We start from the raw sequence: 23,014 nt of genomic DNA, 5'->3' as shown, positions 1-23,014 counted from the left end.
TTGGCTAGAGAGCTTTTCTGGAAGCAATTTAGTAGCTGCTAGCTGAGAAACAAGTTATCAGTGTGAGCTTGATATCCTTGATACTTTTCCATCTTAAACTCACCTACGCAGATGAGAAGTAATTTCATATTTGTGAAACAAGGAACAAGTGACCCACATCTGAATTTTGTATACCAGATACAGTTTGTGTTATATCTAAACAGTAAAAAAGCACATTGAATTGATTATTGATTAATCTCAAATCTGTTCTGTATTCTAAAGACACATCTTAGAATGCCCTTGCCAATCAGACTCGCACAAATGCTTCTACAAGTCAAACTTTTCTGCAATTAAAGAGAATCACGTCAGTGCAGTCCTTTAAATTGCTTCAGAAAGCAATGGATTGTATAATTGTTAGGGTTAGTCTGATTTGTAGAGTGTTTTGTTTCCTAATACAGTGTCAACATCAGATATGGGCCACTGAAAAGGCAAAGGCAAACATTTTAATTTTGCAGGTCTGTTGTCTTGTAACTGTAGTTGGTCTTATGAACTCAACACAAAAGTTATAAAGTCATCTTAATGCAGTGCAATTGAATTGAATTAAAATTTCCTTTCTGCATGTACTGTATATTATTCTGACTGTAATGTAAAACATACTGGGGTTAATAATCGAATAATCCAATTTTGCATCCCTCAACAATGTACAAGGTTGTTCATTATTGTCACTATTTACTGTATACCTAATGTAGCAAACATTAACCTATCAACATTTGCTTTTGGTTATATTCCCACTGTTTCACTGGTCCTTTACATTTTGATAAAAAGGCAATATTTAATACCAATAAAGTACAATCTTCACTTTTTTGTTTCATGTTGATGTACGTCCGCACATCAAACTATGAAACTGGGACTTTCAAAGTATTGCACCCAAGGCACAGTTATAATGCAGTGACAGGAGCGAGACAGAAAAAAACAGGACATTGGTATGCAGACATCAATTCCTGTACAGATAGACCACAACTGCACCCATACACACCATATGTTGTTATGGTGGCCAAATCAGTCTCTACACTAGCTAGATCAAATTACTCACTTTATTTCTGACATTCTCTGGCTACACCAAGCTTCCATAGCATGGTAACTCAAACTCAAACCCAACACCCAACAAACAGATTGGAACTGAGGTAACAACTTGTTTGCTAGAACACTAGCTATCTGGTAGCTTGTTTGGAAAATTGATTACAAGATAGCTAACATAAACAGAGTTTTAATCTTTTTTGAGGTCCAGAAATTTCAAGGTGATTTAAATAATGACTTCCGACAAAATAAGCCAAAAGATGGGAAAGAAATGTTTGGTGGCTATTGCTCAGTTCTGATGCCGCAGCCCAATCAGACAGATCACTATCTTTTGGACATAGTATAGAAAATGGTCTGTGCAAGGAGGAGAGTAGAAGTATATGAATGTGTTTTCTCATTTCTCATAGTCAATTTCAAAATAGACCTCTAAGTGGAAAAAACAAGATGGAAATCAGTGTAATGCGTCCCCTTTCAAATGTGATGCATTTTGGAAATTGGTAAGTGCATTGGTATATATTATATAATCAGCATGGTTTTTGATTAATTCATTAAACTTGTTAAATAAATGTAAAGGATATAATCGGTTAATTATACTGCTGACAGGAGGTGAACAAATGACAAAACACAGGGAGTAAGAAGTATATAACCAAGTGTATTCCCTCTGTTAATGTACACATATTTAGAGTCATCTCACTGGAACACTTTACAATAACATTTAGAAAGAACAGGAAGATACTGGGAGGAATATGTTTAGAATGAAGAAAAAGAAGAAACAGAAACCAGACAAATGTGGCAGGAGTGAAACTGATGGAACCTGCAACTGAAATGGTCACCATCTTGTCCTTAGACAGAACTAAACCATAAAACAAACAAACAAAAAATGGAGGATGCTTTTCCAGGGAAAAGGGACATCCATCTGCCACTCAGAGAAAAAAGGACTATAAATGTGGGAAAAGAAAATAAGACATATGGGGATCAGAAAAATTCGGATCATGTCTCCATTGGAAAAGAAGAATGGTTGTTGGTTTATAACCCAAATTGCATTTGCTCGATTACCAAAAACAAACAAATAAAAAATAGAAATTTAGATTTCCCAGGATCAATGATTATAGTCATTTTTTTCTCCAAACAGGAATGATGCTAAGGGAAAACACATTTCTCTTAATAAATGGGATGAGAGTCAAATATTTAGACATTTCACTAACTTTTTTTCAAGATTTTTCTTTTCATCTCATGGTACAGTTTTCATTTTTAATAGAGTTGCGAAAATTGGAATACTAGAGTTCTGTTGTACATCATCCAGAGAACTGTTGTTCACCACATGTGTGCTCTTCCCGTAGAGTTTACTTCGCCCATTGATGGCCATCAGTTCAGTCAGGCTCAAAAGAGGCAAAAAAGACACAATCACGTTTTCAGGTGCAAGGTATCTCTGTCCACAGCAGGGCTGAATCGTCTCTTATTTCTCCAGAGAAAATAACAAAGTAAAAACCTCTCTCTCTTGTGACAACGCATTGCTTCAGTCATACTGTTCATGAGAGGGGGGATTTAAGGGGTTCAGAATGAGGAGTTTGGGTTGTGAAACTGTTCTCACATCAAAAATCCTAGTGTCCATCTTCACTCTTCACCTACGTGCACATGTTCAGCAAACTCACTTTAGCACTCTCACATTTAGGTCCATAGGTTTCTGCAACGTCTATACATGTATTTATAATTATATAGAACAGAGTTCATCTTGTTTGCTGGAGGTTTTTTCTGTTTTCGATGATTAGTAATTGCAAGGACATAACAAAGTTCCTCTGCTGGCCCACTGGGGGACGCCTCAAAGTCCCAGAAACACAACACAAATCTGCTGGAACAAAGGATGACCAAAGGGTTTTTGGCCATGAGAGGTTTTTGGCGGCTAAACGTACAAGTCAGCATCCTGTCCGGAGCGGTGGTATCTCACAAAGTTGCTACGTTTAACAATGTTATCATCATCAATCATCATATTTTTTGTATTTTAAACTCCACAGAAGGAAAAAAAGTTTTTTCTCTTTTTCGTAAATGAATACTACATGCTTGAAAGACAGCAGAGTTTACGTTGCATGGGCTAATGAGCACCATAGACAAGGAGAGAAACAGAGTGCACGAGCCAATGAGAGACGAAAAGTGAAAGAGAGAGAGAGAAGTGTTGATTGATCAGACAGGCTGAACACTTGCAGAGGGGGGAGAGGTGGATTTGACAATGTTTCTGAAGGCTGGCAGTATACTCACTTCACAGACGGATGTCAAATTATTAATTCAACCTGAGTCAGAAAATAATATGTCCATACTGTCTATGGTGATGGCTTACACCACAAGCTAGACTCGGAATTAAGTATAGACTTCTACTCAAATACTGATGGTGGTGATTTCCAACAGTACCTCCAGATATTGAATAAGCTGTCATATGCTTACCCACAAATCATTAGTACATGGTTGTTGTCATAGTATGTGTTTTGATCTGAGCGAGGTGGACTAGCTTCCTAAAATCCACAGCTTAGTTAATATTTTATAAGACGAAGTCAAATCGGTCAAAGCAACGCTGAATGGTAGGAGCAGAAATGTGATGTGTAGCACTGAATGTATAGGAAGTCACCTTGCTGTCTTGTTTTGCTGCCTCCCTTCAATTACACCATAGGGGGTAACAAATACAACCATCCGACAATACTGTTGGAAAATGAATTACCCGTTATGTTCTCCATATACTGCCTTTTATCTTGCATCATCTCTCTCTTTCTTTCACTTATTCTCTATTTCTCTACCTCTTTGTCTCTTTCCCTCTCTATGTGCCTCCGATGTTTGTTTGTTTATATCACGGTGGCTCTCCCTCAGACGTAGTACTCTTTGTCTTTGTTCTTTTTGTTCTTTGTGACTGTCTTGGCAGTGGCAGGCTGTTTTTCCTTCACCAGGGCTCCGTTGCTCTGTGTGGCTGAGTTGCTGATGTAGTTGCGACTCTGGTCTACTTGGTAGGAACCTTCGTCACGGTTGCGGTATTTGTACATGGCATAGAGCAGGATGAGGATGCAGAGGGCGGCAGCTGCCACGATGCCCACCACCATGCCAGTGGTGCTGCTGGACTGCTGCACTTCCACTGCGCCTGGTAGACCTCGCTCAGGGGATGTAGGATCTGGAGTGGGTACATGTGGGAAATTAGGTGGATAGGTAATTCCTGGAACGCGGCGGTAGCCAGGATCTGAGGAGGGGTGGACCGGCGGCAGCAGCACCTGGTCCCTTGTGTTCATTTTTCCAGCAGGGATGTTGTTGTTGCTGCTGCTGCTGCTGCCGCTGCCGGCTGGTTTTAGGTGAGAGTTGAGCTGGTCAGGGTTTGCGGTGGGGGTGGAGGAGAGGGGTGGGCGGTGAGAATTGGGCAAGCGAGAGAAGTGTCTGTCTCTGGGGTTCTGGACACCACCCTCAACAGACGGGGGAGGAGGGAGGACAGTCCTGTCTGTGACCAGAGGGGAGTTTTTGTAATAGTCCTCATCATCCGACTCGGTCATTTCCCCAGAGCCATAAGCAGACACCTCAGTGGTTTCCTCGCAGTCTTCCTGATCAAAGGGGCATGGGGGCCGGCCATTGGGCAAGGGGAGGGATTCTTTGGTAGTTTCGAGGAGGGTTAGGAAGGGGCGGTAAGTGGTGGGGGGCGGGGGGATTACTGGGTAGCGGGTGGCGATGGATGGGGGGTCTAGGGAGTCCACCGTTATAATGGGCAACACTAATTCACCTCCTAGGACAAGAAAGAGACAATGGAGGGAGAACAGCATTAGAGACCACCTGAGAGAGCGTCCCTATCCAGATCAACTAAAATAAAAAAACAATATTGCAAATGAATACAGCAATACCAGTATTAGAACAGCACTAGAACTTAACATGAGGTTAGTTATATAAGTTTAGTCTTCTCTTAAATGTTAATATGCTAGCTCAGTATAAAGAGATGTAATAAAATAGTCTATTCTTCATTCAAAGCATTTCTGACTGTTCTGACCTGATAAACCTACACTGCACACTATAATGTCATTAATATGAGATATAATTATATACAGATAACACTCTTACATCTTCACACTTACATCTAACATACCATACAGCCTATATCATTTACTGATAAATGTCTACGCTTACTACTCTAACGCTAACGAGATGTCTCTGCTGTGATTGTTTAAATAAGATAGCAAACCACGAGGTTCAGGTCACTTACATCAACAAATTGGCCGCATGATTTTTGCATGAAAAAAAAATTACAAAAAGAAAGCTGTGTAAGATTGTTCTGGGATAGTGATAAACAACTTTTCCCCCCTTCTTTTCTGCCTCTCCACTTTCATTTCTTGCTTGGTAAGGTATAAAAAATACTTCCATTATTGTCATTTCCCCCAATTTTTCATGAACAATTGGCTCAATCCTTTCCACATGGTGGTGTCTATGGCTCATTTTTAATTAGTTATATGGAGGCGCAGGAGGAAACTGATGGCCCTAATTTCTCACCCAGGCTCAGATTCAGATCAACCCCTTCTGTTATCACACTTACATGGGACCCTGGTGCCCACTTCCCTCCCAAACAACACATATAAACATAAATCACTGAGGCCACCAAACACAAGTAATCAGTTATTAACAGTTGTAATGAGCCAGAAATTGTCATCAAGCATTGATTATATTTTTTGGGTGCTGTTGGTGGCAAGCCCATTTGGGTTAATAAAAACATGAAGAAGATGTTAAGAGAACATACACAGGTAAATATTTGACTTCAGCGTAGCAATTATCTGCTCTGGTTGCCAAATATGTCAAGGTCACACTCAAGGAAGTTATTATGAACATTGCAAAGGGGATCTGAATGAATGTGGCACATTTTAGGGGAGAAAAGGGGGAAGGTCAGAGCAAAGCACGGCTAAAGAAATGCCAATATCAGCAGCATACAATCATGATTACGGTTCCTTATTTGTTTGATGAGGTAAATCAGAGTCAGAGAGGAATCCGGTCAAGCAATTGAGGAGAGAAGTAGGTGGAGTTTGGGGCGTATTCATAATTCCCCCAAAACATATTTTTTCTTTTCACTCTCATTTTCACGTAAAGAACAGCAAAAGTTAACCCAGCTTTTAAACACATCGGCAATAACAACACACTCAAGAGAAACAGGACTTGAAATGAAGCAAAATGTAAGAGCTGTGGAGGAAAAATAACTTGTCATTTGTCATGCCTTTTCCTGGAAAGGTTAGTTTCCATGGTAATAGTCGACTTATTTCTCTCAATCATTTCTTTTCTTTCTTCTGTGTCTGTGGGTTGTGTTTCATCTTGAATATGGAGGACATCAGAGAGTGGTGGCACATGTGAAGAACAATATTGATCTGCAGATTTTGGATATTGGCCCGCTCAGAATTTTTTTTAGGAGGATTTTGGAATATCAGTCAAAGTTACAGAGGAAGAAACCTCTGTAACTTAGAGATTATCGAGAGGCACAGTATGTCTGTGTGACTGAGAGTGACTGATGACACGCTACTATCTTTACTACACCATCTGTCTGTATTGCAGAGATACTGCCAATGTAATTTCAAGGTTTATACCTGGTGTTCTGCCTGAATTCCCCCCACTGCTGAGGAGGCACCTCCACATTACACATTACATCCAACTTCAATGTGGGAAAATACAATCCATCATGTTACAGTAAATACTGGCCTTGTAAGCATTGCAGAATTTTGCACTTGAATGTTAATTAAAATAGAGTATGGTCAGTCATCTTAAGTAAACTTTCCATTAGATTCAATAGATATTGATTGAATAGATTCAATCAATTCTTCAATCAAGGTTTGGTATACGATTCTCTGCTTTAAAGCTATCGTATTGAACAGAGTAGTAAAAGGAAAGTGAAGGATCACTCCTACAAATCTCCCATGTCACTCTGCTTCTGCCCTTCATCTGCCTTGTGGCTTCACGCCACAGGACTTCCAGGCAGTGGCTGGAAAATAATGAATTCAACCCTCATACACAGACAGAATCACATATCTGCACTCAAGGCAGTTATCAAACATTTTCATATCAAAATCTTTTCATTTCCTCTTGTGTGACCTAATACATCCATATTATAAACCAATGTACTTCTCCAGTTTGCTCCCCCCGTTTCAATGACTGTACTTTTCTCCGAAAGCAGCACTGATTACACACAAAGCGTGGCTGCTCACAGGCATAGAAAGATGTCTCCAAATTATGGAAAAAATATTTATTCTCCCATTGAAAGCTGCCAAGATCCAAATTATACAAAATCACAAGCTATTCAGGATGAAACCAGTGGCTGACATAAAGACATGGTCAGTTTTTCATTTTTTACCAGAAGATGGACTAACTAAGTTGTATGACCCAAGTGAACACTGGATATTTAACAATTTAATTAGCTACTAAGCTAGTTCTTTTTTTAGCTGCTGTTTGACCTTTCTGATCTATTCTGTCAATAGGCTGCACTTAACTTTCACATTGTATGCCATATCTATATATCTAAATATATATATATATATACATATCCATATCTAAACCACATTTCAAGGCAAGGATAAGTACAGGTTTATAATGGAATAAAATGAGGGGACGGGTGGACGTGGAGCAGGTGAGCTGGTTATTTCTTGATATCACAATACGGTTCACGCTGTGGTTAATCGACTCACACACTTCAGTTTTACCTTTGGCATGAACGTGAAGATGCCTTTTTCCATTTAATTCTACTGTGTGGGTGTCACTTTCATTGTGAAAAGAGATACTGAAATATATTCATTCATTGATTGAGCTAGACTCTATTGATTCACACAGCTGAGGCAAAAGAACCATGCGATGATGAAATGTCTTTTTTATCTTTATCCCCTCCACTGTGCTGCCAGTATGAGTCATTCACCTCTGTGTACTAAAAATGAGAAGAGCGCAGAGGCATACTGATGCTTCCATGTCGGTCCTGATGAATCTTGATGTCCTGCTGGTCATGTCGCCTCGCTCACAGCCAATTGAAATATTTGGAGTAAAACGTTTTTTAGTGTTTGTGTATTCTATGATTCATCTCTGATTAGGGTGCAAGTGGGAAACTCAACAGAATGTCCGAACATAATGTGCTTGTTTAGCTTGCTTTTAAATCGTGCCACAACAGATGCAATTATGGCCGTACAATTTGCACAAAGAAAATAAGTTATTCATCTATATACCTGGATAAACAGTTTGTTGTCATTTATTTTGGCACAGAAGGCGTCAAAGTCACCTCCTCACAGTGTATCGGCATCTGGATAGATTCCATCCAGCCTATCCTGGACTTGTTTTTCTGACCAGCCTGGACTTTCTGTCTCAGCATGGTATAAATCACATGCTCTTTGGAGTAAGAGGGAAGGATGTCAGCACAGCAAGGCGTCTCATGGAAACATATGGATTAACTGCTCTGGCCTGGTCTGATCATTCTCTTCATTTCAAACCTTCTCTAGTATTCTTGGTCTCATGACAAATATGTTCTTCTTTTCCTCCAGGCTGTTTTTCTTTAAAAATATGTTCATTTATTCTGACAAATTGTGAGCCAACGTTGCTTCAGTGCATCCACGGAAACTAAGATATCTAATTTTTACAGTTTTTTGACAGAAACACATCTACTGAGAAAGCACTGGCATGTAGGCTGATCCAGTGCACAAGAAATAAATCCATCCTCCAATGCTCTATTTGCAATTTTAATTTTAATATGATTTCACAAACATGACTAGTTTGCAGCAGAACTCTTTACCAAATGTAAAAACGTTGAAATTTGTAAGATGAATTCTTCATCCAAACAAGGATTCATTTTTCATTATTACTGAAAAATCGCTCACTATTGACCAGTGCATACTAATGTGACGAAACATAGGGCTCGTGTTTCTTGAGTGCACACGTGTCAGATTGAATGTTTCTCTGCTGGCTCTGTAAAAAACTGAAGGACTAAATGCAAAGCTTTAATTGGATGATGTGACAAGTTTAAACAGCCTGGTAAGAAAGAAAGAAGGATCTTTAACAGGACTTCCATTCCTTTTCCTTCTGTCTTACAAGCTATCTCTCTTACGCTCTCTGTATTATGTTCTCTCTCTATGTCTATTCTCTGCTTTGAGCGCAAAGGGACGTGACACAAATCTCAATGAAGGGTTGCGCCTCGCAAAATGCAGCTGTTCTGTCTCTCCGTCTCTCTCTTATTCTTCTGTGGTTCCTTTCCTTCTTTCTCCTCTTTGCACTAGTTTGCCTTCACACTTGAGTTTGTCAGTAAATGGGAACAGGTTTTTAGTGTTAGTCACCGGAATATGATATAGATTTCTTGTGTGAAGAGTGACGATTCAGCACTGGACAGCCAAAAGTGTCCATATTGTACATCTTGGTGTTGTTACAACTACCAATTAACAAGCCCAATAGCGTCAGAGGCAGCCAAACTATTTTCCTATACACCATTTTGTCAAAGAGCCAACAGTACAAATGTAGGCGTACTTGCTGGATGAAAGGTGCTCCATTTTGTCTGTTGGGGAGAATGAAGTCAAGAAGCAACAATTCTTAATTAAAACAACTTCTTTATCGGCATTTATTAGTTGGTTCCATTTCATTGCGACATCAGACATATGGTGGCCTGCCAAAATAAGAATGCAGCTACAAATACAATTAGCCTAACATATTTAGATACAATTAGACGGACAGACACACCTGTCTCTAATTATTAGCCAGACCAGGCTGTATAAAGGAAGGAGCAATTTTAGTCCTCATGAATCCTAAAGGGTCATATCTGTCTTGGGTCAGAAATTCTGCAGCTGTGCTTCATGACATGTTGCAAACGATAAGATAACGGAGATTCTGTTTCCTAACGGCTGATTGAGAAAGGAGAGCTTTCCCGAGACTTCAGATTTGTGACTTGGTCCAATCCTTTCTCCTTCTCATCGTGGCTTTTATTCAAGCAATTCTCATTTCATTCCACCGAATGCATTAAAAGAAAACTTCAAAATCAGTACCAAGTCTCGTCTGTGATCAAAAATGTATGTATGAATAATTTGAATTGGATAACATGGTTCTTGGCAGTTTTCAAGTATTTGGTAGCTCAGTATCTAGAAACTAAAGAGGTAGGGAGCAAAAACATGACCTTTGCCTTTCAGAATTTTGCTCTGCCCACTGTTAACATTGGGCCTAATAGTCTACTTGCTTCCCTTGCCACTGAAAAACAACGCAATGCGGGGTTGGCCGCATTTGATCAATCAGAGCTGCATTCGGAGAGTCGTATAGTCAGATAGTTACACAATTCTGATACTACACTTCATTGCTGGATACCCATGTAGTATGAACGCAAAACTCCACGAGTGAACTCACCATTTCCAGGCTCACATTCCTCCAAGTCTTCGTCATCGCTAGGACACTCTGCTGATGCTACCAATAGATCATCTGTGTTCTGGAAGAGTAAATTCAGAAAGGTAGAGGAGACAAAATAAGGACAAACTGTAGATGACTCAAAATGGTCAAAACAACCCTTGATTGCCATAGTGAAGGTCCTCATCATTTATAGCTCTGAAAGTGCAGTATGACTTGAGTCTTGAACTCAAAAGAACCAAGTAGTCTGTTTGTGCATGTCACCAGTGATACATCTGACTGGTTTTTATCTTACTTATCTTATAATATCAGGTTCAAATCTATCAACCAATGTTTTTGCTTCCTGATAATCAAATCAAAATTGAGAATTGAGAATTAAATATCACCATTAAATATTGATCTAGATGGCCTGGAATTATGAAGGGGACATTACAGTCATTCAAGAGCATACAGCATACCTCATTTCAAAATTGAGACCTTTTTGAGCTTTTATACATATTTCCAGCGGATAAAAGGGGACCTAACTGGATTTTGTAATGCAGCTTCTCAAAGTTATTCAGGTACAGCACCAGGGGGACTTGAAATGAAAACAGAGATTACATCTCACGCGGTAGGTCCAATTTAAGAATCAGTCCCTTACCACTGTGTGACTCATTCATTGAGCGTCTAGAAAGCTAAACCTTCCCCTCGTCCTTGCTGGTTGTTATCCAAGATAAGGCCAGCCGATAGAAAACAAAGGTCTTTTATCAGCATAATTAATTCCAGGCGCCTCACTGCTTTTCTCGGTTATTAATCCACCGGCTGGGTTTCATCATTTATTAATTACATTGAGTGAGAGTGAGTTTGTGTTCACATCACCTGGTTCTGTCAGATTTGCGTAATGATCCAGCTTCAGTTTTCCATCAAACATGGCCTTGCATTTATATTCCTGCCATATGTCAATAGATGCAGCTCTATTGACCGAACGTGTTGATGTAAGTATTATAAATAGGTGCCTCACAATTAGCAAGTTATTGACCAATTTTCCTATTTTGCTTTATCATAGCATGCCCTTGTGGTTCTCAAGTGTCATTTTATATGTTTTATACGTTTGACAATATCTCACACTCATCTCCTACTCTCTTATGAACCTTAGGAGAAATTGAAATGTAGGTTTCCGCTTGCGTGCTTTCTTTATGCCACCTTGGTCTGCCTCCTGTCTTAGCATTGTCCAGCTAGGTGTTTGGTATATTCATTACAGCACCAAAGTCCCTGTAGCTCTGCCCATTGCAGTATTTATAATGCTATCACTGTGTTTGCTCGAGCACAAAATTACACCACAGACTCCACTACAGGTTGGAATATTAACCATCCAAATTACTTTATATACTGTGTGTGTGTGTGTTGACATGCATTAACAGATTACTAATTATTTCACATGCTATATGACTGTAACTAAAAGGTGTTTCAGGTGGGTGGTACAAAATTGTAATCTGTAATGTTAACAAAAAAAATCACTTGTTCAAACACATTCTGAAAAGACTCCCAAGTCTTTGTTTTTTCATACCTTTTCTGTGACCATTGCCATCAACAGTGCCGGGCAGTAGAGTACTACTACTACCCAATTTCTATCCTTTATTATATACAGCATTTAATATATTAACCTTTGTTCTCTGCTTTTTCATTGTTAAAGTACCTACAGGACTCTCCTGTGCACCTACAGGAGAATGTAAAACTCAATACAATAACACATAAAACTGAAAAAGTAAAAAAAAAGTTTATTTACATATAATTTTTGCCACTGGGGATCGGCAATAGATCCGCATGCAGCTCCGGAGCCGCAGGTTGCCGACCCCTGTCTTAGACAAAATCAAAACTGTTTCCTTGATTACTCATAATGTGGCTTCTATCATATAAGCTGAAAAAACAATGATCTCAACTTGAATTAGACAATAAGTGTTACCCTCAATCACACTTTGTCACTAATGGTGTGTTCTTTCTCAATAAATTATATAAAAAAAAAGGACCAGACTCACATCCGAAAAATGAAGCAACCCTAAATTCCTCACCTGTGTAACACTATCCCTCATGGTGGGCGAGCGTTGCTTGCGGGTGGTGGTTGTGGCCATTGTGGTTGTTGTCTCCATGATAGTGGTGGACATGTCGGCAAGTGGGGTGGTGGAGGTGGTGTCAGTAGTCAGCACCGAGGGTACATCACCCACCAGCCGCAGGTTGCCCTGAGTCTGGACATTGGGGTCACCCTCAGCTGCCAGTTTCAGCACCTGAAGTCCGTTATAGTACAGGCCTGAGATCTGGCCCTGGAAGTGGCGCCCCTTCTCCCCACTGCCACCAATTTTGATGAACGCCTGGCTGTTGAAGATAGTCAGCTGGCGACCTGATGAAAGGTGATGAGCAAAAGAGTAAGAAGAGAAAGAGTGGACGGCAAAGGGAGAAAAATGAAACCACGGAAAGAAAGGAGGAAAGACAGAGAGAGGGCAAAGAATATGTTATCAGTCATGGTCTCTGGGTAAACTTTCTTATTAAATACATATTTATAAAGAGTGTGAAGCAGGGGAGACAGATGGACTGCGTCAATCTCATGGTATTTCCCTGGGGTAACACTTTAGGGAGATTGGACCCTGGATTGTTGCAGATGCAGCCGTAATAGGCTTCTGCATGTGTCATTTTTTTTAGAAAGGCTGCCTGAATCTGGCATTTAAAGAGATTTCAGGGGCAATTATGGTTTGACCCTGAGCCTGAAGGTTCACAGTCAAATGCATCTCATTGCCATGAAAATAAATAAACATTAGAAGGACACAAGGTCTGTGTCATTGACCTCCAATGCACCTGAGCTGGACACTGATAAAATGTCTCTGCCAGGGAAAACTCTCACTGTTCAGCTATTCAAAAGACGAAAATAAGAGCCTCATTGGGAGAAAATGTTTAATTCAACCGGGGTTGTCCCTGCAGTGGTCATCTGGATGGATAAATTGAAAAACAGAGCAGAATATAGACAATTTCACCAGGGTCCACTACTAATGTGTTACCAGGACATTCTGACAGGTGTAGTTTTTGTCCCTGTATTTCCATCAGCTGATGTGAGTTTGCTTTGATTTTCCCTTTATTTTTCTAACCAAACTTTGCATTTTGTACTCCTCCCTTCATGAGTGATATAAATTTCACCAACACAATTCGACACAATGCAGTTTGGAGAAAGAGTGGGTAGAGTGGAGGAAGTATTACTGCAGGACAGGGACAGGAAGTGGGTTAAAAACAGAATTGATCAGGCAATTACTTATAGAAGGAGAAGGGGAGCCAACAAGTTTTCTTTGTGGATTAATCAATCCCTGAGAGGTGGACATAGTGTGTTTGTTTGAGAAAGACATACTCCCCTGATGTGTGCTTTTTGAGAAAGGAAGACGCACTCACTAGAGATGGATTTCTGCAGACATCTAAAGTGGGAGACTGGTATTGCTTGATGTGTGTGTTGGATGTGTATGGGAGGCCACATGAGACATTATTAATAAATAATCAAACTCTCACTCATGCAAATTATGAGTCTGCATATGAACTGTTGATGGAATAATAAATATTTTCTCTGTATCTTAAAAGTGTTTTTATGGGAATGACACCAATTAGAGGGAGGAACATCAGTAAAGGAAATACAGAAGGAAAAAACACATGGACATGTAAACCTTAAAAATCAACACTGACCACACATTATTGTAGTCAAACAAAACAAAACACTCTCCCTGCTTTGACCTTTTTCAACCTTCCAATGTCCCTGGAGGACAGATAAATTCACACTCTGATATCAGCCCAGAGGGTCTCCCATTCGAAGCCAGTCAACTCCTATTCTCCAGTGAAAGGGTTGTGGAGTGCTGAGTATTTGAGGATACATATCATTTGTATTCCTGAGCACTATTGAGTTCATCTTGGTTTTCCAAACAGCCCAATTTCCTCTACAAATGCCCTTGTGTTTTAGCGGAATGTCCAAGCTGAAGGATGAAGGATCTGCTCAGGCAGGAAACTTTACTTCGGAAGACTTGGATGTACTGGTGTAAGAGATGCACTGAAAACAGACATGACATGACATGACAGATAAGTCATAAATAAACCATATTGACAAGTAACTTATGAGTGTGATGCAGACCATGAAAGGAGGGATAGTTATAGCTTCAGTCAGAGCACATCATGTCATATACTGTATGTGTCCAAGCGTATGTGGGGTGTTCATCAAAGACAGTTACGAAGAGTTTGGAAGAGGATAGTCTTATACATTTATGCCACCTGAGTAAAAAGAGACAAAAGACAAAGGTGCCCTCCAGACTAGATAAAGGGAATTCAGTGTTTGTTTGGTTTTTGACTAGATTTTTATTGAAGAAAGCATTTGACATGACAATGAGCGTACAATTATGGGACATTTTGGAGATCGTTTTTCATACAGGAAGAGGGGGAAAAGAGAGGCAGAGAAAAGAAAGCGATGTTGACTGGGACTTGTGGAATGTGATACGAACATGAACAAAATGAATAAGGAGCCGAGGGGACGTGACACAGGCCGATGACCTGTACAGTCTGGTTGCTTATAACAGCGTTGTTGGAAAATATATTAATTAGATGTGGGCCCTTAAACATCAGATCTCTGTCATCTAAAGCTCTATTAATCAGAGCTAATTTCAGACTACCATATTTACATATTCTGTCTAACTGAAACCTGGCTGGGTCCATCTCCAAGATTCGGTCTTGGGGGCAGACACCCTCTCTACGTTTTAGAGTAGGCTTAAAACTTTCCTTTTTGATAAAGCTTATAGTTAGGCCAGGCTCGCCTTTGACCAGCCCGTAGTTATGCTGCTATAGACCTGCTGGGGGACTTCCCATGATGTACTGAGCTCCTCTCTCCTCCTCCCCTCTCTATCTGTGCATATCCATGTCATTCCATTACCACTGCACTCCACTAACTGTACTTCTCCCCCGGAGAAGTGTTGTGTGATTTCTCGTCTCACACGTTGCTGTGGAAGCCTGTCCTGTAGAGATGAAGACCTTGTCTTGGTATTAGTGTTAATATCATTGGTCCTATTTATTTATATTTATTTTTCATTAGTTTATTTAATTTATTATTTATTTAATATTTATTGTTGTTGTTGTGTGTGTGTGTGTTTGTGTTTGTGTGCACTAGAAAGCAGAGAACATACAGTTCTGTGTTCTGCAAAATTATGAAGGTTTATAAGGGACCGATTTGGTGGGTTTGGGCAGCTGCTGCTTTATTTCTCTCCCCAGGGCTGCAATGGATTTGTAGCTGTAAACAGCAAGCACTCATTATAGCAAGAATTTGTAGCAATGCACAAGTCTAAATTAACTGCAGCAGTGCAGAGATGGCAAACAAATGGTCAGGGTTCTTTAAAATGGAAATGTAGACCTTTGGTCTCAGCTGATATTATCAATCTGTCTATATATCTGTCTGCATGTGGCATCCAAATATACACACATAGTGCCAAACATTTCTATATTCACTAATGGATGCCTCGGAACATAACATAAACTTAGAATTAAGTGAGGTTGGCAGACAGTCAGACATGTACTGTTAGTTCTCAGAAGTGAAGTTGCTCAGGTTGAAGTGTCTCATTCTGACTATTTTGCATGTTTCAGCAGTAAGATGGTTTGCTTAGTGATGCTATGGCTTGAAAAATCTCTGCTCTTGTGATGCAGCTTGGAAAATCAAGCTGCACGCACTATGTTGCTTTAGAAGGAAATTATTAAAAAACACTGGGAACAATGGCTTCAAAAGACATTGTCATCTGCACTCCTGCCTTTGGTTGAATCAGCCAGGGGCCTTATTGGCAAATATCCTTGCAAGCACCATAGAGGAGTGAGTAGCGCAATGACTTCCATTTCTTTAGTGAATCATTGGGGTAATGGCCCCTGCATGTGAGAGCATCCTGTGGAGCTGGGGGAGAGAAGCTATTTTTACATTTATAATGCACAGTGGAATGCACTGCCTCCTGTAGCTGGCAGGTAATCAATATGAAAAGAGATTTGGAGTGCCTCCTACTGTACATACTGTCCCTGCTATTTTCTCATGGGATGTCTTGCAGCTGTCCCAATGAGATAAAAAAAAAAGTAACTGTAACTATCAGTGGAAACAGAGGAAATAGTGAATCACATATATTTCTGTGTGGGAACATCTTACCAGGTGTGTAGGTTGGTAAACATGCTATGAATATAGAACACTAAATAAAAACTTAGCCCTCAGTGCAATTCAGGATGTTTAGTTTTGTTTTACAAACAAAGATTGAAAGACTGAGCTATTAACTGAACATATGCAATAACAATCGGACATTCATTTAAAGATGTAATGAAAACATAATTGGGTTTGCAAACTATGTTTTTGTAGGGAGTAGAGAGTAAACATGGAATATGTTGTTGTGTACAGCAGAGCTGGACAGGGACTGAGCAAATGTAGACATGAGACAGGAGTGGGTGAGGGAGGATGACAGATGAGTACAACACAAAAAGAGCGAGATAGAATGTCAAAGAGACAAGGCATGACAGGTTTGAGAAAACGAAAAAGAACATGGGAAAGGCCGGAGGGGTAAAAAGGGAGAGAGCAAGACAAATGTCAAAGAAAAAGCAGCCACAGCCGAGTGTGCTGAAGTGCTTCCCATTTAGGGGCATCTGGAACGCCTGGTGAGTCACTTCTTTAGCTTCCCACTGTAATTTTCTGGCACAGTGAACTAATCATATGGTTAACCTATGTACCTGTCTTAGTCTGAAACCACAGCCTCCCACCACAGTAGCCCAGCATCCCTGTTGTTTGACAAGAAAGAATGCTCATATGGAGGATGAGGGTACACTTTTACACAGGAGGGGAAGATTACTTAAATACCATAGCGTATTGAGGAACAAGAGCCATGGTGTTTTCTGAGTAGAACATTACTCATGTGAAAGCAGGTTTGTGTTTGCATTATGTAAAAATGTAGTAATACCCAATACATTACAAAATATTATAGTTATATGTAAGTAAAAGGAAGTCATTACAAGCTGCTTTGCATTGATACACCGTGACTTTTTTTTCTTATCCAAGGGAGAAATGACCTGTCTCAAATATGCTGAGGTTGGTAATTACTAGCTGGGCAGCTTCATGCTCTGGTTGCTAGTGCACATATTACTTTTTGGAGGTTGGGGTATACACAATGGCTTTTTGTTGCCACCTCCAGAATGTAGGTGGAGAAGAGTGGAGGGAATGTAATGAACAAACAATACAGAATACATATACATACAGTACATCATTTGTTTTCTTGAGAAAACAAGATAATTGTCTTGTTATGCCTATATATGTTTGAAAAGAGTAGGACAGATTTAGGGTTTAAAATTAAAGATTGTACACACAGAGGGATTGCTGGAATGTTTTATTGCACTAGGATTAGGGTGTGTTTTGTGGTTTTGTGGATGACGTTGGGATTAACTAGTGAGGATTCTATTTTGAGTTCAGGGAAGATAGCCCTGTAGCTCTGTTTTTCAAGAGTGCTCTTTATGTTATACTTATTTCTTTTTTGAAACACCCATTGAACCATTCTTTTCTTTGTAATTGGCCTCACCGTCTGTTGTAGAAATGGTGCTCCTTAAATAAATAACTATACTTTCACCAAAAAACAAGTGGTTTTACACTGCTTCCTTTGTCCCTAACAAGCTGGGTCCTAACAAACCACCATCATCTTTACGCCTCCCTCATCCTCCTACTCATGGTGTCTGAGAGAGACGAGGGATGTCACATCGCTGCACGGAACAAAGGTTTTCTCTTAGCTCAGTTGCAGGGTGGTAAGGATGTGCCAGAAATCACCTCTGGAAAGACACTGCCTTGTGGCGGGAATAATACCATTTTGTTTCTACACTGAGGGCCAGATGTACGAAGCCATTTGCGCTGGTATGGAACACAGATTTTACACATTCTGCACTTAAAATTGTGTGTGATGTATCAAACAGGGATTTATTGAAAAAAAACTAACATTTCCTTCATTCACCTTATTACGTCTTGCCACTAACCCCTTCCATTCAACTGCAGCTTTTGCACAATCATTCACACACTAAATGCGTATAGAAGGCGGGGACCTTCGCTGATTAAATGTTAAATAGCTGCAACTTTAGAAAATTAAATGTTCATTTTACTTTTATTGCAATCTCCAACATCGCTGTTAGAAACGACCCAACTGCACAGGTCACCACCCAAAGTGACCGCTCCCTTGTCTCCTTATACATTATGTCAACGTGTATGTCACATTCCACAGGTCCCAGTCAACATTTTTCTTTTTTCTCCCTCTCTTTCCTTTCCCCCCTCTTTATGTATCCAAAAACAATCTCCAAAATGTCCCATCAGTGTATGCTCATTGTCATGTCAAATGCTTTCTTCAATTAAAAAAAAATATATATATATATATATATATATGTATATATATATATAAAAAGAAACAAAGAATATGGTAACACGTGCTTGGCTTGGCAATCACATGTTGCTATACTGTGCTGAAATTATGACCTTTGTGGTGGTCAAAAAATAAACTTTATGAAATGTTTGTATTTCTGCTGTATATTTTTGTTGAAACCTGACACATTTTGACAAATTCACACATTGTGATGAATTCATAGCATTTTGGAAGATAGAAACAGTGTGTACCTGCTCTTTACAAAATACAATGGTATTGTTGTAGACTCATTCTACATTCTTATATGTTATTTGTCTCTAAAGAAAGAAGCTTATGTCGGAAAGGATTGAGTGAAGGTGGAGACAGTTGAGTAAAGAGACATAAAAAAGAGAGGTCTACTGTGGGCAGACATAAAGAGGGGAGACTCTGGGATGACACACCTTTTGCAAAAGGAGAGAAAGAAAGACACATCAGCTTGAGTAGAGCTGTTGGTGTCTGATTTTTCTTCTCTGCTGGGACCCTGTAATGATTGCCATTTTGGATTTAATCAACAGGCAGAGAGTTGGCCAGAGCTGTTCACTCTGATCTGCCTAGATCTCTGAAGGGGAGCTGGGATGAGGTCTATCAGACGGAGATGCATTGTAACAGCAAGAGGCTATAACAAATGCACACAATATGCTGGCTCCAAATGCTCTTCACTGAATATTACTGTGAATACAATAAAGGCTTGTGAAAGTGATCGTGTGCTTCAGTCCTAAAACACAAAATTAGTATCGTACCATTGTGTTTCAAATAATCTGGAGACTGCTTGATATAAACAGAGTTGACATTCAGAAAGGGAGACCAACGGGGCTGATGTGATCAAAAAGTATGAACATTTGAAAACCCTCTGAAACACTTACATCACCGTGGAATAGATTGTAGACTGAATCAGCACATTCATATTACATCTTGAGCCATTACTAGACTCCATACGTAGGTCAGACATTCAAGGTTTCAACACAGTCTCGAATTAAGCTCCAAAACTTTTTTAAAGAAGGAGTTATATGTGGTTGAACTTTTTTTGAGTGATAATTTATGTTTTCAGCAGATAACCAGAGGTTAGTGTATCCCTGCCAGCTTGAGTGTAACAAATGTCAACTGCTCAGTCTTGATTTGTCAAGATATACACTGCTCAAGAAAATGCCTGTATGCACTCCTGACAACCTCTGCTCCTGATGAGTCGGCAGATGGTGACCTAGGGGATTTGCTGCCAGACCTGGATAAAGGCATCAGTGAGCTCCTGGACAGTCTGTGGTGGTACTTGGCGGCATCGTATGCACCGATACATAATGTCCCATATGGGCTCAATTGGATTTTGGTTAAGGGAACGTGAGGGTCGTCCTGCACCTAGGGGAACCAAGGGCACCAGTGTAAGGTCTGACAATCGCTTTGGGGATTTTATCCTGGTACAGCAGTTGGTACCGTTGGCTATGACATGGTTGTCTGAAGGACTCTCCAAGGATATGCCTCGCCAGAGGCCATGCTGGATGATGTTAAAGGCAGCAAAACTTTCACCATTGCGTCTCCAGACTCTTTCGGGCCTGTCACATGTGGTCAGCGTGAACTTGCTCTCATCTGTGAAGAGAACAGGGCGCCAATGGTGGACCTGCCAATTCTGGTGTTCTCTGGCAAATGCCAATCTAGTTGCACGGTGCTGGGCTGTGAGTACAGGTCCCACTAGAGGATGTTTGGCCCTCATTCCACCCTCATTGAGTCTATTTCTGACAGTTTGGCCATGCACACAGGTTGTCTGCTGGAGGTCATTTTGTAGGGCTCTGGCAGCGCTCCTCCTGTTATTCATTGCACAAAGAGAAGATACCGATCTTTGCTGTTGGGTTGATGCCCTTCTACAGCCCAGTCCAGCTCTCCTTGTGTAACGGTCGGTATGCTTATATCTCCTCCATGCTCTTGAGACTGTGCTGGGAGACACAGCAAACCTTCTTGCGGACGTATGGATGTGCCATCCTGGAGGAGCTGGACTACCTGTGCAACCTCATTGGGCTGTGGGTACCACCTCATGATACCAGTAGTGACAAGGACATGAGCAGAACACAAAACTAGAGAAGAATCAGTCTGGAAGGATAAGGAGAGTGCTACCTTAATTTTTTTGAGCAGTGTATATATATATATATATGTTAAAATTCCATGATATTTCCGGGATTTCACTGGCCCTGAGTCCCTGAGCAGTGCCCAAGGAATGAGCCAAGCTATTGACCACATACAAGACATATCACAAGAGTTTCATCCTGCATAACAGATCACATATGACATCTAAAACATTTAAATGTGTTCCATTTCCTCAGCAGTGAAAACAATAAATGTTAAAGGGACCATATTAAATTTCTTATGATCAAAGAGGCACTTTGCGCACACATTAAGCATTTTAGTATCATTTTTTAATATGGTGTTCAGTTATGTGTTTTTAACCCTCTGAGTTTTGCAAAACAGGAGAGGAGACAATGATGAGGTTGTTTTGTTTCTTTATATCGTGGTTAGAAATGAGTTAGCTTTTCATTTAGTTTTGTTTTTCCCGAATGGTCGGTGCAAACCTGTCCAAGTTCTTCCAAACAACTGACAACCAAGTCCAATCACGTTCAAATGTTAAAATCATTTATAACAGGGTTATAACTGAGGGCTGTCCGAATACTCAAAAGTTCCACACACCATTTCAATTTGTGTAAACTGGTGGAAGGTGGGGTGTCATGAAAGAAGCCCTCAGGGGTTAGTGTGGGTGGAGTTTGATTTGCTGTTAGGTGGTTAGATTCTGCTTAGATGCTTCACTTTACGTTCTAGCAGCTTCAAGAGGAAATCAAGAGAGAGCCTTTAACCCTTTGAGCCCAGAAATGTCCACTACATCCCCTTATTGATAAGCTATATATTTTAATGGTCAATCTTACCACATTAGAAATTAAGTCAATCAAATCAATACAATTTGGTTAAACTGCATCCCCTCACTTTGACGGACTGCTTATTTGTTCTTCTAATGTATAGGATTCAATGAAGACTCATTTCAAGAGAGGATAATACATTCAGCTTTAAGATAATTCTTAAGACAATATGATTAGAAAAGCTTGAGAAATGAGAGTGACAGCCTCTCAAAGAAAACTATTTGTAATTAATACATCTTCCTGCTTTATCTGATTCTGTTCTTATTTAAAGAATCAACCACCTTCAGCAACACAAACACAGCATAAGGCAAAGACAAAGAGGTCGTGACATTTGGCACTCAAAGGGTTAAAGAATAATCACTTTCATCAGATCACATTTGACACTCATTGCTAGTTAAGTGTGATATGGGCTAAAAGTGTTGCCCACACAGCGCAATGAATGTAGCCTTAATGCTGAATAGTCCCTTTAACTTTTAATAGATATTTAGTTTTCATGAATGATTAAATATAGTGGTCATAATCAATGCAAATTCACATCCAGCCAACAAAAGACACAGGAAAGAAGCAGACGGAGTCAATTCTCTATTTACAAGTTGTGAGGTTATTAAGGGGGTTATGTTGGGTTATTCGGGGGTTAATTCTCTGAAGAGATGCAGCCCCAGTTTAAGGTTCTGAAGCTTTGTACACATTGTAAATAGCTTCATCTTTGAAGCCACAGTGTGAAAATGTGGCCTCGTGAGCAGATGAATTTCAAATACCTGATGTGAATGAATTCAGCCAATCAGGGTTGTTATTATCATTGTGTATCAGAGGGTACCTCCAGTTCTGTAAAATACTCAAATTCCCCTTATTGTGTGGAACTGCACCTCCTCCAGAGTGTGGGTTAACGGCAGGTTAGGCGGTTAGTTCATTAGTGGAGTTAAAGGGATTTTATTACCTTTGTCGAGTAGCCACTCGTCAACTACCCGACCGAGTCGGTATGGGATTCTTTGTCTAGCAATAGCCAGGCGCTCATTATCATAGTTCCCTTTAAGAAATTTGGAGAAGACAAATTAAGAGAGGTTACAAAGAATCTGGAAGTTGAAAAGTTAGAGGTTAGAAGGGAAACATGGCAAATGTTTAGCAGGTTATGTAATTTAAATCAGCTTTAGTTAGGACAGGAAGAACTTGCGGATGTTTTTGTGGCCTGGTTTGATTGGTTAGACAGGTTAACAGCATTCTGGTTACCTGGAGTTTAAATCACTGTTATTCACTTATAAGCTAAATGGATTTATCATGAGTTATTTAGATATA

General features: G+C 40.0%; 1 protein-coding gene across 2 annotated transcripts in view; it reads right to left on the bottom strand.

Moving 5' to 3' along the window:
• Positions 1-1,724: 1,724 nt before the first annotated feature.
• nrxn2b (neurexin 2b) overlaps positions 1,725-23,014 on the bottom strand; it is a 372,419-nt gene continuing 351,129 nt past the window's right edge. For both annotated transcript variants that reach the window (XM_076143906.1, XM_076143905.1), the window contains 4 exons: positions 22,659-22,748; positions 12,444-12,769; positions 10,399-10,477; positions 1,725-4,801 (listed from right to left, as the gene is read on the bottom strand). In XM_076143906.1, the coding sequence (XP_076000021.1) occupies positions 3,906-4,801; positions 10,399-10,477; positions 12,444-12,769; positions 22,659-22,748 (1,391 nt within the window). In that variant the 3' untranslated portion in view covers positions 1,725-3,905. The remainder of the gene's footprint in view (positions 4,802-10,398; positions 10,478-12,443; positions 12,770-22,658; positions 22,749-23,014) is intronic.

This window comes from Genypterus blacodes, unplaced genomic scaffold, assembly GCF_046128005.1.
Source record: "Genypterus blacodes isolate CSIRO-AG114 ecotype Tasmania unplaced genomic scaffold, CSIRO-AGI_Gbla_v1 ptg000027l_1, whole genome shotgun sequence".
Taxonomy (NCBI): domain Eukaryota; kingdom Metazoa; phylum Chordata; class Actinopteri; order Ophidiiformes; family Ophidiidae; genus Genypterus; species Genypterus blacodes.
Note: the sequence above shows the minus strand (reverse complement) of the source record. Positions and strands in the feature narration are given on the sequence as shown.